Source organism: Lontra canadensis, unplaced genomic scaffold (genome assembly GCF_010015895.1).
Source record: "Lontra canadensis isolate GAN:19392208 unplaced genomic scaffold, GSC_riverotter_1.0 scaffold67, whole genome shotgun sequence".
Taxonomy (NCBI): Eukaryota; Metazoa; Chordata; class Mammalia; order Carnivora; family Mustelidae; genus Lontra; species Lontra canadensis.
The window spans coordinates 1,693,733-1,714,840 of NW_022631061.1; the positions used below are offsets into that span (position 1 = coordinate 1,693,733).

The 21,108-nt window shown below is 40.3% G+C and overlaps 1 protein-coding gene across 2 annotated transcripts in view; it reads left to right on the plus strand.

Moving 5' to 3' along the window:
• The window catches only part of MTUS2 (microtubule associated scaffold protein 2), a 574,399-nt gene that overhangs the window by 414,105 nt on the left and 139,186 nt on the right, over positions 1-21,108 (plus strand). For both annotated transcript variants that reach the window (XM_032879978.1, XM_032879977.1), the window contains exon 7: positions 11,045-11,143. In XM_032879978.1, coding sequence (XP_032735869.1) covers positions 11,045-11,143 — 99 coding nt within the window. The remainder of the gene's footprint in view (positions 1-11,044; positions 11,144-21,108) is intronic.

The window sequence follows — 21,108 nt, forward strand, 5'->3', positions numbered from 1 at the left end:
GGCAGAAATGAAAAAAAAGTGTATTTGCTCATTTTTCTACAATGCACATGTAACATTTTATAAAAATGGAAGTAACATATTTAAACATTTATTGACATGTGATGACTGAGTCTTGATCTGTCTCCTTAGTCAGAAAACTTAAACTCCATGCAGCAGCAGCCGGTAACAGTTTAACTTCCTGTTTCCTTTGTGTGTTTTTTTTTTTTTTCGTTAGTCATCATTCCATTCATTGGCAACCTCAATCTCATTTATAATTTCACATTTATAAAAAAGGACACAAGTACATATGTAGCATATTAAGTATGTAACTCAACCATGGTATTTTTTAGCCTTGCATTGAATTTTCAGGGGAATTCAGAAATGCTGGAGGGAAACAGAATATTCATCTTGCTAGTGAAGTGGGAGATCCTGGCAGGGCCAGAGACAAGGTAGGCTGGACCCAAGAATTAAGGCTTCCAGTCTCAGACTCCACCCTACTGGCCTTGAGTGGGCTGGCCTGTACCCTCTTGTATCTTTGCACATGATCCCCGTCCTGACTGTACCCTTCTTGGCAATTCTTCTGCATACTTCCATCTCAGCTCAAGAGTAACCTTCTTTGGGGAAAGAAGGAAACCCAGCTTCTCCTTGGAGCTCCCAGAGAGAAATCTTGACTCAGGCCTCCAGGCTGGCACTTGCTACATTCTCTTTTCATTACTTATTTACATGTCCCACTAATTGGTGACTTTCAGATGAAGGATTTTGTCTTTTCACCTTGGAATCTACAGCAGCTAGTACCATATAAAGTACATTGGGGCCACCCAATAAATATATGATGAATGAATGAATAAAGGAATGTGAAGGATCTTTTAAGGAATAAATAGTTCAGAAAATGAGAAAGGGCTGCTGGAGCCTGTGGAGTAAAACAGGAGAACACTAATGTGAGGGTACTTATTTAATTCTAAGTAGACCGTGCTAGGGACTTTTATTTATGTGCAGAAAATATTAGCTCTGAAAAGCACAATTTTATTATGCTTTCAAATTAATGTGAAAGTAAATCTTTAGGTAGAATGAGACAAATAATCCAGACCATTCCTTTCATTAAGCCTCACCTCACTAAAAGTGCCACAATGAGTAAAAAACCCTAATCTCTGTTTGTATAGTTTCAAAAATACAAAGTATTTTTCCCACTGCAACTGACTTATTCACATTTCCTCAGGACCTAAGAGATCATGCGGTATCTTGATGCCCCAGGAGAGCTGGTTGTTTCCTTCCCACAGATCTGTCACATTCAGAGCTTCATTCATTTTGTTTCTAACAGTGTGTAAAGGGATTTCTCATTACTCACTTAGAACATGCCTTTTTACTAGGTAGGGAGAGAGAAGTACAGGAGAAGAAATAAGAAGAAGAAAATAAGAAATTTCAAAATGTCAGGAATCCGTCAGATCTGAAGATTGATTTCATTTCCCCCAGAGGAAGAACATAATTAGTTAGGAATAATACCAGCTCATTTGTTTATGAATGTTTACTGAGTGGGCAATTCTCCTGTAATGTGTTGTCTAATGGGGAATGTAGACAGGTAGAAGGTCTAGAGTATAATAAAGGTGTGGCTGCAGAGCATGGCAGCAGCATCTAAAGACCTCTAGGTTGAGATCTGAAGGATAAGGAGGAGCAGAGCTATCTGGAGACCAGAGGCTGAAGGAGGCTGCTTCAGAATTCCACGAGAGAAGTGATACCGGTCTGAATGAAGTTGTGGTAACTATGAAAACAGAAGTGGACTAAATTTAAGAGAGAGATGTGCTTATATTTCACAGGATTTTGCATTTTATTACATGCGAAGAAGTGAGGAAAAGGGAGGAAATGAGGATGAAAGCGACGTTTCTGGTTTAACCCTAAAACACATTTACTGAGAGAAGGCAGGACTGACACATTTTGTTAGGTAACAGTTTCAATTTTGAGTGTACTAAGTGTCCTGTGCATGGGAGATAACCCAAAAGAGACAGTTATGTATAGGATGGATATATGTGTGTGTGTGTGTGTGTGTGTGTGTGTGTACTTAATTCTATCGATTGATTGAATGACAGATATAAATTTGGAGTACAAATAATATGAGTTCCATAAAAAGGGAAACAGAGAAGTCAGAGGGGAGGAAATTGCCTGAGTACCACTTCAAGAAATTTCCCAGAACCCAGAAGATGAGAGTTTGCAGACTAAAACTACCAAGTGCCCAGTACTATGGACGCAAAAAGACCCACACCAGGCTGGGTCATGGGGTCGAAAGGAGGTAGGGATTTACTGGCCTCCAGCTTTAGAAAGCAAATGTCTTGAGCTATACTTAGGTCTCTTAGTCTCTGCCCCAAATAGAAGACTTTCAGCATCTACGTGCTCCTGCCCTCTCCCCTGACTCCGCTCTGATTATTCTCACCTGGGCCCCATCCTACCGTCCTTTAGACTTTCACATGGGGTCAGACTCACCTGGTTTCGTTGTGCTTCTGAGTACAGGTGGGCAGGCAGACCATAGGATTTATTGTCTCAGGGCTCACTGGGGCCATTGCAATGAAATGCAGGATAAAAATGACAGCAGGAAGTCACAGGTTCAGAGCTTGGCTCAACCAGGGACTGGTAAACGGGGATAGGTTACAACCTCCATACGTTCTCTTTCTTCATTTGCAAAGTAATGATACCAGCAGCAACAGCAACAGAGTTTAGAAGTGGGGTAAAGTGAGATAACATATGCAGAAGCAACTGCAAGCTAGTTCCCGGCATTTATAAACACAAATATGTACATTCAACAAAAGTATAACCTCCAAGACAGCTCATCCCACTGACTTTCACTGGAACAGTGCCTGATGCGTATTTGGTGCTTAATAATGAATGAGTAAGCATATGTTGGGGCTGGGGTGGGGGAATATATTATGTGATACATTCCTATCTAATGTTTTTATGCTTGATTCTATTCAAACCCTATAAATCTTCCCTTGAAATGTTCCCACATTCCATTTGTCTTATAAGTGACATCAGAATCCCTGCTCCATGATTGCATCATTTGTTTTTTTCCTATTTACCTCTTTTCAGTTACACTGGCTATATAATAATTACTTGCATTGTTGCCACATTCGCATTTCAGTTTTCTTCTGGCCCCTCTCCACCTTCCTTCCATGGTTTTTCATGTTCCTTGTCTGGGAGTGGGTCAGCTTTGACAGGTGCATAGTGTGTGAATGTCAGACAGGTGGGAGATAAAGTCTATTGCTGTGTATATTTCTTTATCCTTTTTTGTTTCCTATCTTTCCTTCCTTATACTGCGATTGACTCACATGCACATGTGGCCTCTTGTGTGTGAGGTTCAGAGCCTGTAAAAATCCCCTTTGAGTTTTTTCAACGTGCTTATTGAGTTTTATGAAAACGTATATAGCATTCTTCTAATCATTATCTTAAATCTCTTTTTTTCCCCATTTCAAGGTGCTCTGAATGACCCACTGTCATTTGCCATCATATTTTGTCTCTAAGATGTCAACCTCATTCTCAGAGCAAGCCCATCATTCTCCACTGGGCAGCCTTCCTCATACTCTCATGACTCCCAGGCAGCCTGGCTAGTGGTCTCTGCCTTAAGCACCCATGATGAATGGGGTGTTAGTTATTTTTATGATGTCCAGCTCAGGAATAAAACACCAAATGGGTCTTCTCCCTGCAGCTGCAACAGTCACTCATGTCACTGTGGAGGGTCTTACCCACGTGAGAAACTGAGCTTTTACACTATTTTTCTTTTTTTTTCCCCTGAGCAACTGTATATGGATTGCCAGGCAGAAGCCGTCAACTTAGACCTTTGGGAGGCTTTTGCTGCTTTCTATGTATGGCATTAATGCTTTAAGACCATTTGAATGTACAGTCATTGTTTGGGGTGGATATGATCAGTAACAGGGTTTCGAATCAAAACTGTGATCTTATCTTTTGATTCCAATGAGGCTGGCATTTCTTCCCCCTCCTGGCACCTTCTTCCTTCCTCCCCAAAAGCACGACAGGGCTCTGGATTTTGTATACATACGTTCTTTTATATAGCTCTTGAGTCTCCAGGTGCCTGAGGTACACAAGAATTAGCTTTGACCAATTATGAGCCCATAAGAAATGAGCATATACAGATCTGTTAAGGAGCTATTTTCTCCAATGGACCTTCTCAGGCCTTGCCTGGTTGCAAGTCCCCAAAACCTAATCAAACTGGCTTAGCCAAAAATGAATGCAAAAGGTCAGAAGGATTTGGGATCATGTAACTGAAAAGTTCAGGTGATATTACTAATGTGGGATACGGCTGTACCCAGATCCTTAAACAGTGACATCGTGAATTTTTTGGGTTTTTTTTTTTTTGTTTTTTTGTTGTTTTTTTTTTTGTCTCCTGTCCCTACGTTCCCCTCTCTTGGCTGGTGCCTCACAAAGGCTCTTCCTAAACGGAATCAGAGATAGTCAAGGGAAGTTCAGGCTTACATCCTACCAGTTCAGCATCTATCAGAAAAAGAATACTTTTCTAGTAATTTCAGCAAAATTTCTAAGTTAAAGGCTCTCATTATCTCAATCTGGGTTTTGTTTTCCTTCTCAAACCAGGACGATCTGTCACGCCAACGTGATGCAGAGCTCTGACTGGGCAGGCCTGGGTCACAGGCCCCCCTCCAGATCCAGGTGTGTCAGTGCAAACCCCCGCCACCCCGGCTCAACACATACATCACATGGCCCATGAGGAGGGAAGTGTTAGTCCCCCCCACTTAGTCCCCCTTATGCGAGCATGGGTGCTTTAAAAGAAGGCTGATCAGACCAAACAGGAGATGTCCACTAGAGGTATGTAGTCTGCACTAGGGGAAAGAAAACAGGGAAGGCTGAACAGGGTTTAAGGAAAGACAAATATTCAAGAGGACTTGAGGAAATTAAGGGAAGCTTCATAAAGAAGTGATAAGGACTCAGGAGTCTAGGAAGGACCAAGAAATTAGTGTGCTTTTGGCGAGTTAAAAAGAGTTTCCTCATTTATTCATTCAGTTAGACACAGAAGGTATTATCATGGGTTAAATAATGCCCTAGTCATTGGAACCGCTGAGTATTACCTTCCATGACCACTAGGGCTTTCCAACTGTGCTTAAGTTAAGTGTCTTGAGATGGGGAGACCATCCTGAATTAGCTGGATGGACCCACTGTAATCACTGGGGTCCTGATAAGCAGAAGGTGGGAGCCATTAGAGAAGGAGATGTGAGGACGGAAGCAGAGATTGGAGTGCTATGCCTTGATGGTCGAGGTGGTCACACACGAAGGAACTCTGGAAGCTAAAAAATACAAGGAAACAGATATTTGCCTGAAACTTCCAGAAAGAATCAGCTCTGCTGCACTGACTTTAGCCCAGTGAGGCTGACTCCATGCTTCTGGCCTCCAAAAACTGTAAGAGAAGACATTTGTGTTATTTTCAACCACTCGTTTGTAGTCATCTGTCCCAGTGGCAACAGGGAATAATACAGAAGCCTTCAGTGAAGAGAGGTGAGCTGAATCTGAGGATGATCAGGAATGGGCCAAAGCTGATGAAGGAGATATCTGGTCCTCCAGCCAGAGACAACAGCCCAGGTGAAGACAGGATGTCCCATGGAAATTACTGTCACTGCAGGGGCCCATGGCAGAGGAAGCAGAACTCTGGAGCTTGCGTACCCCATGCTGTTGAGTTGGGACTCGCAACTGAAGACCACGGAAAGCTTTAGAAAGGCTTTAAAAGGAAAATCATGTGGCCTCGGTAATGATTAAGAAAGATCATCCCGGTACTGGTAAGAAGGATGAGCCAGGTAAATATGAAGATGGTGAGAGAGGGGACTGAGAAATCACTTAGATATTTCCAGCTGCCCCAGTGAGAAATGATGAGAACTGAGCTAGGGTAAAAAGTGGGAATGGGGACCAGGCCTGATTCAGGAGCTGCTTTACGGGACAGACAAGTAGTGGCTGATGGAGCACAGAAAAGAGGACTTGCTGGCTTCTGGTTTCGGTGACCAGGGGAATGACTGACCAGGAAAGAAAATCTAGGAAGATGAATTATTTGAGAAGAAGAAAATGCATTCCAGGTGGGGCATGGTGGCCTGGTTTTCAGCGTGTGCAACTTAGGGATGCAAGCCTGCTGAGCCCGTCAAGAACATCCAGAAGAGTGGATGGAAGAAAACTGAGACCCTGGGGCAGCTTTCCTCCAGTACAGGCAAAGGAGGAAGCTGCAGTGAAGGAGAGAGAGACTGTCCAGGGGGACAGGAGGAAAATCATGAGACCACAACCCACTCTGGCTTTCCCAGATGCTCAGCCATCTTAGAGTTAGGTGAAAGCTCATAGTGCACTTCAGAATCATTAAGGCTGAGCTGGATTGCAAGAAAAATGGAAAAGGTATGGAAAGCATTGACTAATTGCTGTAATTTTCTGTGCCATCAAGAATTCCCAGAACCATGCAGGAGTTTTCTAGGCAGCACTGTGTTCCTGGGTGGGGGGACCATGAAACCTTCCGTCAAAGTTGTTCTTACAGAATTAGTTGCATAGGCTCATTTTCTCTCCTCATCCTTTCATGGATCAGACAAATTATTTTCATTTTGGTTTTTGTTTCACTCCTTTTATTGTTTATTTTTCATTATAAAAGTGGTCATCATATAAAAGGGTAAAATAAAAAGTAATATCTCCTCAATCCTGCTGCTCAGAAGTAACCATTATTAACAACTTGGTGCCTTTGTTTCAAATTTTCTTATATAAAGTATAATACAGATAATATTGTGTGTTATAAAAATGGGACCACAGCTAGCTCTTTTCTTCATCACGGAGATCTTCCATGCTGGTACAATATAGAACTACTTCATTCTTTTTAATGGCTGCATAAAAGTACATGGTATAGATATACCACCATTTATTTAACCATTTCCCAGTGTGCATTTTGATGATTTACTCTCCTTTATTATTGTGAATAACGTATGAAGTCTCATTGCACATAACTTTTCCCTTAAGCACAGCAGCAAAACCCCAACAGCCATGGAAGGTAACACTCAGAGGTTCCAAAGAGAGATCTCTAGGAGCAGAATTGCTAGGTCAAGTATATCTATTTAAATTTTTGATAGAAGCAGCCAAATTCCACTCCATGAAGGATGAAAAAAAAAAATACTGAAACACTGAATAAATATTCATGTTTAATTTTCTTTTGAAGTAATGTGTTTAATGCATACTTTTGGCTTTTAACATTTCAACTCCCATGAGTCTCAGTAGTTTTCCATATTTGTTGATACCTAAAATCTGAGCAGAAGGCGGGATGCGAAGAGTAAAGTGAGCCATAGATGGGGTCCTCCGAAGGGTGGGTCTGGCTTCAGTGGAGTGAGGTGATGGCTTTCAGGACCCAGGTGCCTGCCTTCTGTAAGCCCCCATGTGCCTGGACAGGACATCTTGAAAGAAGCCCAGTGGGAATGAGGGGACAGGAGGCAGAATTGACTAAATGACCACACTGGGTCAGGATGAGTGTGGTCCTAGGGTTGACACTCATGATCCAATGGGGAAGGCAGACCATAAACAAACAGAAGAGGGTGTCATGTGTTACGGGTACGATACATGTCATGAAGAATAATGAAGCAAGTATAGGGGAGAGTGGCAGGTGGCATGAGGGCTGTTTAACCTGTAGTATCAGGCGTGGCCTCTCTGAGGATTATCATTTGTGCAGAGACCTGAATGAATGGATGCATGAACTGTGCTCAAGGTCTCAGGGGAACATATTCTGTGCAGCTCCAGTGAAACGGAGCTGAATGGAGAATGGGAGGAGGCATGGCTTCAGCAGAGCCTGCACTATAGTATGGCCGGAGGGAGTGAGCAGGGGCAGAGTGATTCCAATTGTGTGTTAGAGCTCTCCAGAGAAACAGAACCTGTAGGATATGCATACATGTGCATGGGATACATTTTATAGAGAGACAGACTATATAGAAAATATGTATGTTATAATATATATAATTTATGTATTGTATAATATAAAATCTGTTATTATAAGTAAATACTTTATATATAAAAAGAGATTTCTTATGAGGCATTGGCTCACATGTTTATGGAGGTGGAGAAGTCCCCTGGTCTGCAGTGGGCAAGCCAGACACCCAGAGACAGCCGGTGGTGTAAGTTCCAGTCCGAGGGCAGAAGATTGATGTCCCAGCTCAACCAGTCAGGCATGCAACATTCTTTCTTAGCCAGCCTTTTGTTCTGCTCAGGCCTTCAGCGGATCATAGGATGCCTACTCCCGTTGGATAGGGCAGTCTGCTTTCTTCAGTCTACCATTTAAATTTAATCTAATCTAGAAACACCCAGAGTTATGTTTGACCAAATGTCTGGTCCCCCCGTGGCCCAGTCCAGTGGACACATAAAGTTAGCTACCACAGTGTCTGTGGCATAGGCAGGAGACCAGATCATCTGGGCCTGAGCTGCTCCATATGGTGGCTGGGGGTTCATGGGCCATTGTTGAGAACTCAAAATGTGGTCACTGCCAGATGTTAGAGTGATACTGAATATGTTGGGTGAAATAAAAATGTTATTATGGTTAATTTCACTACGTTTTTTACATTTTAAATATTGTTCCTAGGATATTTTACATGACACAAGCTGCTCATTTTCTATTTCTGTTGGCTAGAGCCGGTCTCCAGGGCCTCATAGATGTGACAAGGAGTTTACAGTTCATTCTGAGTATCTTGGGAGGTGATAGGAGGATTTCAAGATTGGGAATCACTTGCTCTAACTTAGATTTGAAATAATTATTCTGCTGCTGTGGGAAAATAAGCTGCAGAGGACAGGAGTGGGAACAGTAAATCAGGTAGGAGGCTCTTATGGGGGAAGACAAGGAAGTGGTGTCATTGGGCTCTGCAGAGGCAGCCCTGGGATGTACTCAGAGGAGAAACAATGAGCTTTGCTAATGGGCTGAATAGGGGTAGGGAGAAAAGACACAAACCAAGATGACTCCTAGTGTTGGGGCCTGAGCGCAGTGAGTGAACGATGGTGCCACTTACTGTGATGTGAAAGACTGGGGGTATGTTAACTAAATGCCGTGAAGCATATTGAGAGTAGGAAGGAAAAAAGCAATGGGGGAGAAATACAAGAGAGAATTCAGGCTTTAGAAGGGTTCAATCAACGGGACGAAAAGAGTCTGTTGAAAAACAGTAAAGCAGAGGTGGTGACAGGCGTGTGGGTGGATGAGTAGAAAGCTGGTAAGCAAGGATGAAGGGGTAGTGAGGCAGGTCTGATGGTGTGGGGGGAATGGGATCCCAGTCAGGCCAGAAAAGAATGAAAGATGGGGAGGTTGGATCCACATACCTGCCCCTCTCTCCAAACTCCTGGAATAATCTCTCCCCACCATCATATATCCATATGCACACATACAGATAAATCATCTATAATGGTGCTTTTATAGAAAGGGGAAAATTGATATATTTGAACATATTAAAATTTAAAATCACAGTACAATGAAATATACTATAAATAAATTTCAAATAGTGAAAGGCTAGAAAATATGATTTATATAGCAGACAAAGAAAGGATTAATATCCAGAATACATGAAGGGTTCCTAATACATCAGTAAGAAAAATAGGCAGAGGATTTAATTAGGCTATTTTCAAACAAAGAAATGCACATGACCAATATGAAAAGACTCTAAGTGTCTGGCAAAAGTGAAAATGATTGAGGCTTTGATGTCAGTAGGGTATGAGGCATGCAGAAAGAGTTAGCCTCATGCACTCCTGGCTGGGAGCATAAATTTGTAGCTCCTTGTGGAAGACAGCCGGACTGTGTCTAGCAATACAGCAAATGAGCAGACTCTTAATCCAGCAAAAACACTTGTATGTATTTTTCCTGTAAAGATACTGGTCCCTGTGTGCAAAGAAACAAGTAGAAGAATGTGTATTATAGCACATGTCGCTATCTAAATAGCTAAAACTTGCAAACAATCGAAATGTTCATCAGTAGGACGGTGGGGAAATAAATTACAGTGCATTTTTTGCCTACTCATACGTGGCACTTTCAAAAGATCTATAAATACACTGATAGGAAAAAGATCTTTAAAAGTGTGGATAGGTAAAAAGAAATTGCCATATATGATTCATTTAGCTAGCCAACACCCGTGTTTATATATGTGTAGATAATATTTGTAAGTACCTAGAAAGAGGTCTGGAAGAATAACCATCAAATCGCCAGCAGCAGTTAGCTCTGGAAGAGGAATGAGGTCGCAGGCTTTGAGGAGTGGGAACTGGGACGTGTTCTGTATCTCAGGAACCATCCCCAAGCTTTACTGTTAAAATGACGTAATAAATTGTGGAGGCAGGTCTGGGTATGTCCAGGTCTGGGTTATTTCTCTACTCCTCCATCCACAGTCCTTGGCCTTTCTGACGAAGGTGATGTGAAGGTGAGGGTCCGTGGCCCGCATACACAGGGAAACGGCGCTGTGCTCCCGGACAGAAAAACATGCTGTCCTTTTATTGCTTGTGCTCAGGTTACTCCATTCTGCCGGGACCAGCTCTGCCAGCAGGTCCCACGAAGGCTCAGCTGCAGCTGAGAGAGCTCAGAGGCTCTCCAGGTCACTTCTGTGGCCCAACTGCATGGAAATTAATTAGAAGCAGACCACGTCCCCCGTGGCTCGGGTCTCAGGGATGCCGAAGTCATTAGCAGCTGAGTTCGGCTCCAGCTTCCATCTGTGTCTTCTGAAAAATGTGTAGGGGCAGGAAGAGGCAGGCAGGCTGAGTTAGTGGCTGAGGATGATACAAGTTTAATTCCCAGATAGTTTGTCAGAGTCATTGGGGAGCAGTGACCCCCAGAGACAGGGGTGTTTTTCATCAAGTCAGAGGTGGCCCCAGTGTGCTGATTCCCCTGACCACTGCAAGGAAATTCCCTTTGCTCTAAATGCGTGTGTCCTCCCTGGAGCACAGGGGGTGGTGACCATAGCAACAAATCAGCCAAATATTACTTTGTTCCCTTTGCCTTTTGTGAAGCCTCCCTTGCCACAAACAACTTGTGTTACCGTTTCAATTATAACTAGCTCTTTTCCTTCTTTTTCTCTTTTTCAACTTGGTCTAGGATCAAAGAAAGAAGGACAGAAAGATCAAGATGTTAACAAACCTGCTGTTTCATCTCCTAAGAGAGCTGTGACTTCAGCCACCAAGCTTCATTCACCAGGTACTTAAGAAATGTGATCAGTGCCATTTGGGGAGAAGGCTTGGACTTGTAATTTCTTTGGTTCACGTGTCATTAATAGAGCAGTGCCAGCCCATGTGATGTGTGTGATATGTTCCAGAGCTTGATGTAACTACACTGGTGTGTTCTGACTCGAGATGAAATGAACCAGCTGTTGGCATCATCATCTGGTTCATGTTGGAAAAAAAAAAAAATGTTACCGTGCTACTTTTAAGTGGTAGAATCTTCTCGTGTAGGAGTATCTGCTATTCTGACAGCATGTAGAAATAGTTTATAATTGAAAAACAGACTTTGAAGATCTAACCTCCAGAGATAATCATATTTTCTAAAAAGAAGAAAAATTGAGAACAGATATCAAATACTTGCAATTTCATCAATGGAAAGCATTTATTTACCTTTAGAGATGAATAAACTAGGTAACATCATTTGAGAGTTGAAAATCATTCATATCATGAAAATTCATATCGTGAGGCATTAACCCCTTTGTAGAACAGAATGCAGTCTAACGTCAGAATGTTTTCTGTAAGCACAAAAATTGTAGCAATAATAGCAGCTACTGTTTGAGTTCTTACTGTAGCCCAGGACACTGGGTACTGGTCTAAGGTCTTTAAATGTATTAATTTATTCCATGCCTGCAAGACCTGGGACAGGCATGATTATTGCCTCTCCCTTTACATGCGAGGAAATGGAGGTGCAGAGATTTTCATTAATTTGCCCAAAGTCACAGGAAATAAATAGTAGAGACTCAATCAGATCCCAGCCACTCTGAATCCCACAGCTGCATTCTTAGTCACTACTCTATTAACCAGAAAGCCTGGAGAATAGAGAACTAGCTAATATTTCTGGTTAATTGAAAATGTACAGGAAAGAAGCCAAGCCCCATGTTAGAGGGTCAGAAGACAAAACTGTGTGCCTAAATAGGGTGAGAGGTCGGCGGGGAGGAGGACCATGTATACATCTGAAATTTCCAAAGGGCCACACCCTCACTGGGTGAATTAGGAAGAAAAAAAAAAATTCACCCATAGGACGAGCCTAGCCTCTTGTATCTTTGGATCTGAGAGAAGGTAGGGACGAGAGACAAGTTCTCTATTAGGGATTCCTCACCCTCAATCTGCCCTGCCTCAACTTAAGAGCCAAAATCCATGCTGCCACTGTGGTCTGAAAATTTAATTTAACACGCTGTAGCACTTGTGTGCACACAGCAGAATAAAATGTAAACATCATTACACACTCAAGGAAATAAGCCACCGAGTGAGGTCCTTCAATTCCGGGGGAAGAGAGTAAAGGTATTGGGTAATTTTTAACTTTGTTAAGTCAAACTATATGTGCTAAAATTTCTAGGATAATCAATAAAAGAGAGTATATAGTTCTGAACCAGTAGGGGGGAAAGGTTAGAATGAGGGATAAAAAAAATTTCAGTCAATGGGGTGCCTGGGTGGCTCAGTGGGTTAAGCCTCTGCCTTCGGCTCAGGTCATGATCCCAGGGTGCTGGGATCGAGACCCGCATCGGGCTCTCTGCTCAGCGGGGAGCCTGCTTCCTCCTCTCTCTCTGCCTGCCTCTTCTCTGCCTACTTGTGATCTCTCTCTCTGTCCAATAAAAAAAAAAAAAAAATTCAGTCAATGAAAGTGGAGGCAAAAAGGGGAGAAAGGAAAAAGAAAGAAGAAGGATAAAAGGAAGGAAGGGAGAGGGGAGAAGTTGAAAGAATAGAATAAGACCTTAAAATGAGTTTAGAGAGGTCATAATGAAGGTCCATGAACTAAATTCCCTAGGCTAAATCAAAGATTTAGATTACCAGCCTAGATTCACTTATTGAACAGTCAAAAAGTATTTATTAAATGCATGGTATACACTGTGAAATCCAGCTTTAGACTGCCTAAAAAGTACACACCTGGGGGCGCCTGAGTGGCTCAGTGGGTTAAAGCCTCTGCCTTCGGCTCAGGTCATGATCCCAGGATCCTGGGATCGAGACCCGCATCGGGCTCTCTGCTTAGCAGGGAGCCTGCTTCCTCCTCTCTCTCCTGCCTGCCTCTCTGACTACTTGTGATCTCTGTCTATCAAAAAAAAAAAAAAACAACAAACAAACAAACAAAACAAAACAAAAAAAAAGTACACACCTAAAATAGAAGAATATTGAAAGGTTAAACATGAAAGATATTTATACCAAGTAAATATTGAACAAGGGGAAGTGTGCAGTGTTACAGTTTCAAAGAATCTTTCTTGTGGTATAATTAATAAACCACACATTTGTAAAACATACAATTTGATACATTTTGACACGAATGCACATAGACCATCACCACAATCCAGATAGCAAACATATCTGTCATCCCAGAACGTATCCTTGTGTCCTTCTGTAATCCCGCCCTCCTATCCCTCTGCACCCCCCAAAGGGAGGTGCATTCTATCGCTATACATTAGTTTACATTTTCTAAAATTTCCTGTAAGTGGAATCACGTAGTATGTGCTCTGCTTTTCTCTGGCTTCTTTTATTAAGCATGATTATTTGGAGTAGGCCATTCCTTTTTATTGGTGAATAAAATTTCAGGGTGCAGATACCACAATTTATCCATTGACCCATTAGGGACCTTTGGGTTTCTACACCAAAGATTTGGCTATTGTAAATAAAGCTGCTCTGCATGTTTGTACAAGTCTTGATAGGGACATCTGCTTTCGCTTCTCTTGGTAAACATCTAGGAGAGGAATGCCCAAGTCATGTGGCAGTTATTTGTTTAAACTTTTAAAAATGTTAAAAGGTTTTCCAAGGTGGTTGTACCATTTTATATCCCCAACAGTAGTGTGTGAGAGATCTAGTTCCTCCACATTTTTGCCAGTATTTGGTATGGCCAAATTAATTAAAGGCATTGTAATAGGTATGAAGTGATATTGTCTGTGGTTTTAATCAGCATTTTCCTAATAACTAATGGTGTTATGATGTTGAACATCTTTTTAGTTTATTTGACATCTGTATATGTTCTTGGATAAAATATCTATTCAAGGGTCATCTGGGTGGCTTAGTCAGTTAAGTGTCTGCTTAAATGATATCAGCTCAGGTCATGATCTCAGGGTTGTGAGATCGAGCCCTGCTCCAGACTGTGCTGGGCAAGGATCCTGCTTAGGATTCTCTCTCTCCCTCTCCCTCCAGCCCCTCCAATCCTGCTCTCTTAAAAAATATATGTCTATTCAAGTATTTTGCATTTTTACTTGGGCTGTTTTCCCATTGTGTTGAATTTTGAGTTTTTATGTGTTTTGGATACAATTTTTTTCAGCTACATGATTTGCAATCTCACCCCAAACTTGTTTTGCATTCTCCCAGCAGTGCTTTTGAAGAGTACACATTCTTAAGTTTCCTGAAGTCCAATTGATATTTTTTTTCTTTTATAGACCATGTTTTTGAAGATATATAAAAAATTTTTGTGTCACCCTAGGTCACAAAGATTTCTGAAAGATTTAAAGTTGGGGCACCCAGGTGGCTCAGTGGGTTAAGCATCTGCCTTCGGCTCAGGTCACAATCTCATGGTCCTGGGATCGAGCTCCACATTGGGCTCCTGATTTCTTTTACTGGGCTTCAACTGGGTTTAGCTAGCTGACATCAATTAGTTCAAAATCTTTCTTCTTTTCTAATGTGTATGTTTAGTACAAAAAAATTTCCCTTTATTCACTGCTTTAGCTATAGTCTACAAACTTTGATATATTGGGTTCCATCTTCATTGGATTCAAACTGTTTTCAAATTTTCTTTTATGATTTCTTCTTTGCTCATGATTATTTCGAATTGTGTTTGCAGATATCTGGGACTTGGCAGAGACCTTTCTGATTTTATTTCTAATTTAATTCCACTGTGGTTAGAGGACATACTTTGGAGGACTTGAATACTTTTAAATTTATTGAGACATGTTTTATGAGTCACAACAAAGTCTGTCTTGGTGAATGATTCATACATACTTAAGAAAAATGTCTGTTCTGCTGTATCTGTGTGAAGTGTTCTACAGATGCCATAGGTCAAGTTGGCTGATGGCATAGTTCAAGCATTCTATATCCTTACTGATTTTCTGTCTACAGGTTCTATTCATAACTGAAAAAAGCTGTTGAAATCTCAGGGTGTAATCGTGGGCTTGTCTGTTTCTTGTTTCGGTTCTATCATCTGCCTCCTGTGCTCTGAAGCTCTGCTACTAGGTACATAAACATTTAGGATTGCTTATCATTTTGATGAATTGCCCCCTTTATCATTAGGAAATGATGCTCTTTATTCCTGGTAGTATTTTTTTCCCCTGAAATCTACTTTATTCTGTATTAGTTGTGTACTCCAGTTTTCCATTAGTTCAGCTTGGCGTACCTCCTTCCATACTTCTCCTTTTCATCTGTTTTTTTCTTTATATTTAGGGTGGTTTCTTACAGCATGTAAATGGCTCTTTTATTTTTTCTCCCATCTGAAAGCTTTGCCTTTGGTGTACATATTGTGTTATTGATTTGATTGGGATGCAGTCTACCACCTTCCTATTATTTACTATCCAATTCACATGTTCTTTTTTCTTTTTTTCCTTATTTTACTGCCTTCTTTTATATTAACTGAATATTTATTATTCCATTTGTTCCCTTTATTGATGTATTAGCTCTCTGTATCTTATTGGGTTATTTTAATGGTTGCTTAGGCTTCATAGTTTCTATCTTTAACTTTTCACATTCTGGCTTGAAGTGATATTGTATCACTTCACATATAGTACAGTTGACTCTTGAACAACATAGGCCTGAACTGAATGGGTTCACTTTTATGCCCATTTTTTTCTTCAGTAAATACAGTACAGTACTGTAAATGTATTTTCTCCTTCTTATGATTTTCTTAATTTCATTTTCTTTCCTCTAGCTTGCTTAATTGTAAGATTACAGTATCTACTACATATAACATACAAAATATGTGTTAATCAATCAAACAATATGTGTTAATGTCATCGGTTAGGCTTCTAGTCAACAGTAGGCTACTAGTAGTTCCATTTTGGGGGAATCACCAGAAGTTATATATGGATTTTCAACTGCATGTGGGATCGTTACCCCTAATCCCCATGTTGTTCAAGGGTCAACTCTAAGAATCTTCCAACTGTATGCTTCCATCTCTCTCCTTCTGGCATCCGTGCTGCTATCAAACCCTTTCCTTCCACGTGCACCATAAACCTATACTACATTGCTGGTTATCAATGCTGTTTTCTTTCAAGGAGCTTTAAATAAGAAAAATGTCTTTTACCAATATCCTTGATGAACATGGATGCAAAATTCTCAGCAAGATACTAGCTAATTGGATCCAACAGTACATTAAAAAGATTATTCACCACGACCAAGTGGGATTTACTCCTGGGCTGCAGGGGTGGTTCAACATCCACAAATCAATCAACATGATACACTATATTAATAGAAGAAAGGATAAGAACCATGTGATCCTCTCAATAGATGTAGAAAAAGCATTTGAGAAAATACAGCATCCTTAACATAATAAAAACCTTCAACAAAGCTGAGGTGGAGGGAACATACCTCAACATAATAAAGATCATATACAAAAGACCTTCCGCTAATATCATCCTCAGTGTAGAAAAACTGAGTGTTTTTCCTCTAAGGTCAAGAACATGACAGGGATGTCCATTCCTTTTCTTTTTTTTTTAAGTTATCTTTTTATCTTTTTTTTTTTAACATCTTAATTTAATTTTATTTTTTTCAGTGTTTCAAGACTCATTGTTTACACACCACACCCAGTGCTCCATGCAATACATGCCCTCCTTAATACCCACCATCAGGCTCACCCATCCCCCCACCCCCCTCCCTTCCAAAACCCTCAGTTTGTTTCTCAGCGTCCACAGTCTCTTATGGTTCATCTCCCCCTCTGATTTCTTCCAATTTACTTTTCCTTTCCTTCTTCTAATGTCCTCCATGTTATTCCTTATGCTCCACAAGTAAGTGAAACCATATGATGTCCATTCTTACCACTGCTGTTCAGCATAATACTGGAAGTCTTAGTCTCAGCCATCAGACAACAAAAAGAAATAAAAGACATCCAAATTGGCAAAGAAAACGTCAAACTTTCAGTCTTCACAGATGACATGATACTCTATGTAGAAAACCCAAAAGGCTTCTCTAAAAAATTGCTAGAACTGATATAAGAATCCAGCAAAGTCACAGGATATAAAACCAATGCACAGAAGTCTGTTGCATTTCTTTACACCAATAATGAATCAACAGAAAGAGAAATTGAGGAATCAATTCCATTTACACTTATACCAAAAACCGTAAGATACCTAGGAATAAACCTAACCAAAGAGGTAAAAGATCTATACTCTGAAAACTACAGAACATTTATGAAAGAATTGAGGAAGACACAAAGAAATGGAAAAACATCCCATGCTCATGGATTGAAAGAAAAAATATTGTTGGGGCGCCTGGATAGCTCAATGGGTTAAAGCCTCTACCTTCGGCTCAGGTCATGATCCCAGGGTCCTGGGATTGAGCCCCGCTCAGCAGGGAGCCTGCTTCCTCCTCTTTCTTTCTCTGCCTCCCTCTCTGCCTACTTGTGATCTCTATCTGTCAAATAAATAAAAAGATCTTAAAAAAATTGTTAAAATGTCTATACTACCTGAAGAAGTCTACACATTCACTGCAATCCTTATCAAAATAACACCAGCATTTTTTCACAGAGCTGGAACAAACAACTCTAAAATTTTTACAGAACCAGAAAAGATCCCAAATAGCCAAAGTAGTGTTGAAAAAGAAAACCAACCTGGAGGCATCACAATCCCTGACTTCAAGCTTTATTCCAAACTGTAATCATCAAGTCAGTATGGTACTGACACAAAAACAGACACATAGGTCAGTGGAACAGAGAGGAGAGCCCAGAAATGGACCTTCAACTCTATGGTCAAGTAATCTTCAACAAAGCAGGAAACACCCCAGGGGAAAAAAGAGTCCCTTCAACAAATGATGTTGGGAAAACTGGACAGCAGCATGCAGAAGAATGAAACTGGACCACATTCTTACACCATACACAAAAATAAATTCAAAATGGATGAAAGAGCTAAATGTGAGACAGGATTCCATCAAAATCCTATAGGAGAACACAGACAGCAACCTCTTTGATCTAAGCCACAGCAGCTTCTTATGAGACACATCACTGGAGGCAAAAGAAATGAAAGCAGAAATGAATTTTTGGGACTTCGTCAAGATAAAAACCTTCTGCACAGCAAAGGAAATAATCAACAAAACTAAAAGGCAACTTACCAAATGGGAGAAGATATTTGCAAATGACATATCAGACAAAAAGCTAATATCCAAAATCTATAAAGAACTCATCAAACTCAACACCCAAAAAACAAAAAATTCAGTCAAGAAAGTGGTAGAAGATATGAACATTTTTCCAAAGAAGACATACAAATGGCTGAGATACACGAAAAAATGCTCGACATCACTCGTCAGCAGGGAAATACAAATCAAAACCACAATGAGATACCACCTCACACAGGTCAGAATGGCTAAAATTAACAACTCAGAAAACAACAGATATTGGTGAGGATGTGGAGAAAGGGGAACCCTCTTATACTGTTGGTGGGAATGCAAACTGGTGCAGTCACTCTGGAAAACAGTATGGGGTTTCCTCAAAAAGTTAAAAGCAGAGCTACCCTATGCCCCAGCAATTACACTCCTGGGTATTTATCCGAAGGATAAAAAAATAGTGATTCAAAGAGACACATGCTCCCCAATGTTTATAGCAACCGTTACCCCAATAGCTAAAATATGGAAATAGCCCAGACGTCCATTGACAGATGAATGGATAAAGAAGTTGTGGTATATATATACAATGGAATTCTACTCAGCCAACTAAAAGAATGGAATCTTGTTATTTGCAATGACACGGATGGAACTAGCATGTATAATGCTAAGTGAAATAAGTCAGAGAAAGACAAATACCATATAATTTCACTCAGATGCAGAATTTAAGAAACAAAACAGATGAATATAGGGGAAAGGAAGGAAAAATAAAATAAGATAAAAACAGGGATGGAGGAAACCATAAGAGATGCTTTTAAAAAAAACCTTATTTGTCTGAGAGAGAGAGTGCAAGCATGGGGGGGGAGGGGCAGAGGGAGTGGGAGAGGGACAAGCAGACTCTCCATTCAGTGGGGAACCCAACTCGGGGCTTGATCCCAGGACCCTGAGATCATGACCTGAGCTGAAGCTTAACTGACGGAGCCATGCAGGCTCTCCAGAGACTCTTAACTCTGGGGAATAAACTGAGGGTTGCTGGCGGGGCAGACATGGGTGGGAGGGTGGGGTAATTGGTGATAGGCATTAAGGAGGGCACTTGAAGTAATGAGCACTAGGTGTTATATGCAACTAATGAATCACAAAATTCTACCTTTGAAACGAATAATACTCTGTATGTTAACTAACTTGAATTTAAATAAAATAAAATAAAAATAAAAGTAAAAGAATCATAACTAAATTTCAAAGAACAAAAAATTGTGTCTAACTATTAACTTCAATAAACCATTGCTATTTAAAAAAAAAGAATAGCTAGTTATCAAGCTAAAAAGGACTTAATATTTATCGTAAACAGAAATAGTAGAGATTAGTTAACCATGGTACATTACTTGTAGAAATTAATAGCTGAAATATTTTTTAAAAATATTCCAGCAAAAAAAAAAGATTTAAAAATTTGTTAAGCAACACTTAGATCAAGTTAAAAGCAAATAAAAAATATCGGAATATCCAGAAAAAAACAAAAAATGAAATTGGATATAGTTAAATAAAGTTTAAATTTTAAATATGAGAAGAGAACAACAACAAAAAAGTATCTCAAAGGGAAACAGATTAACATACATATTAAATTTATATTACTAATTTATTTTACTTACTAATTTAAGTAAGATTTGTTTTATTTAATAAGTTTTCATCTGGGGAAGTTCAAAAAAAGGAAAAGAAAAATGTTATTTTAGATTTACTCACATAGTTCTCATTTCTGGTGCTTTTTGTTCCTTTATGCAGATCCAGATTTCCATCTGGTATCATTTTTCTTCTATCTAAAGAATTTTCTTTGACTTTCTTGGTGGTGGAGCTTTTCTGGTGGTGGAATCTTTCTGTTTTTGTTTACCTTCATTTCTCATAAGTACTGTCACTTTGTTCAGAATTCAGGTTAGCCTCCCCCTCCCTCCCCGCTGAAGTATTTAAAGATGTTATTTTGCTGTCTCCTGGTTTGAATGGTGTCCAGTGAAAACACACTGCTATCTTTATCTCTGTTTCTCTGTCCATAATTGTCTTTTTCTACTCTGGCTCTTCTGAAACTATTCTCTCAATCACTGGTTTTGAGCAATGTGATTATACTACACCTTGATATCTTCTTTTTCCTGGTTTTGTGCTTGATTCTTAGATCTGTGAATATACAGTTTTCATAAAATTTGAAAATTGTTGCCCATCATTTCTTCAGAAATGTTTGGGCCTAAGCCCTCCTCTTCAGGGACTCTAATTGTACAAACTTTAGGCCCCTTGAAGTTGACCACAGCTTCTGTCCAAAGATAACAGTGTTCATTATTTTTTAAGGTTTTATTAATTTATTTATTTGAGAGAGAAAAACCTAGAGAAAGAGAGAGCGCATGAGGCAGGGGAAGGGGTAGAGAGAGAGAGGGAGAAGCCAACTTGCTGCTGAGCAGGGAGCCTGACACGGGACTCAGTCCCAGGACCCTGGGATCTCAACCTGAGCTGAAGGCAGATCTTGAACTGACAGGCACTCCAACACTCTTCATTTCTTTCAGTCATTTTTCTCTGTGTGTTTCATTTTGGAGAGTTTTTCTTATAGTATATTTGCTAATTTTCCTTTCCTTCTTCTTTTTGAAAATAATAACACCTATTTGTTTCTTCTACTGGTCACAGTTCTGTAGATTAGACACCCAGATCTGGTGTAGGTGGGTTTTCTGTTGA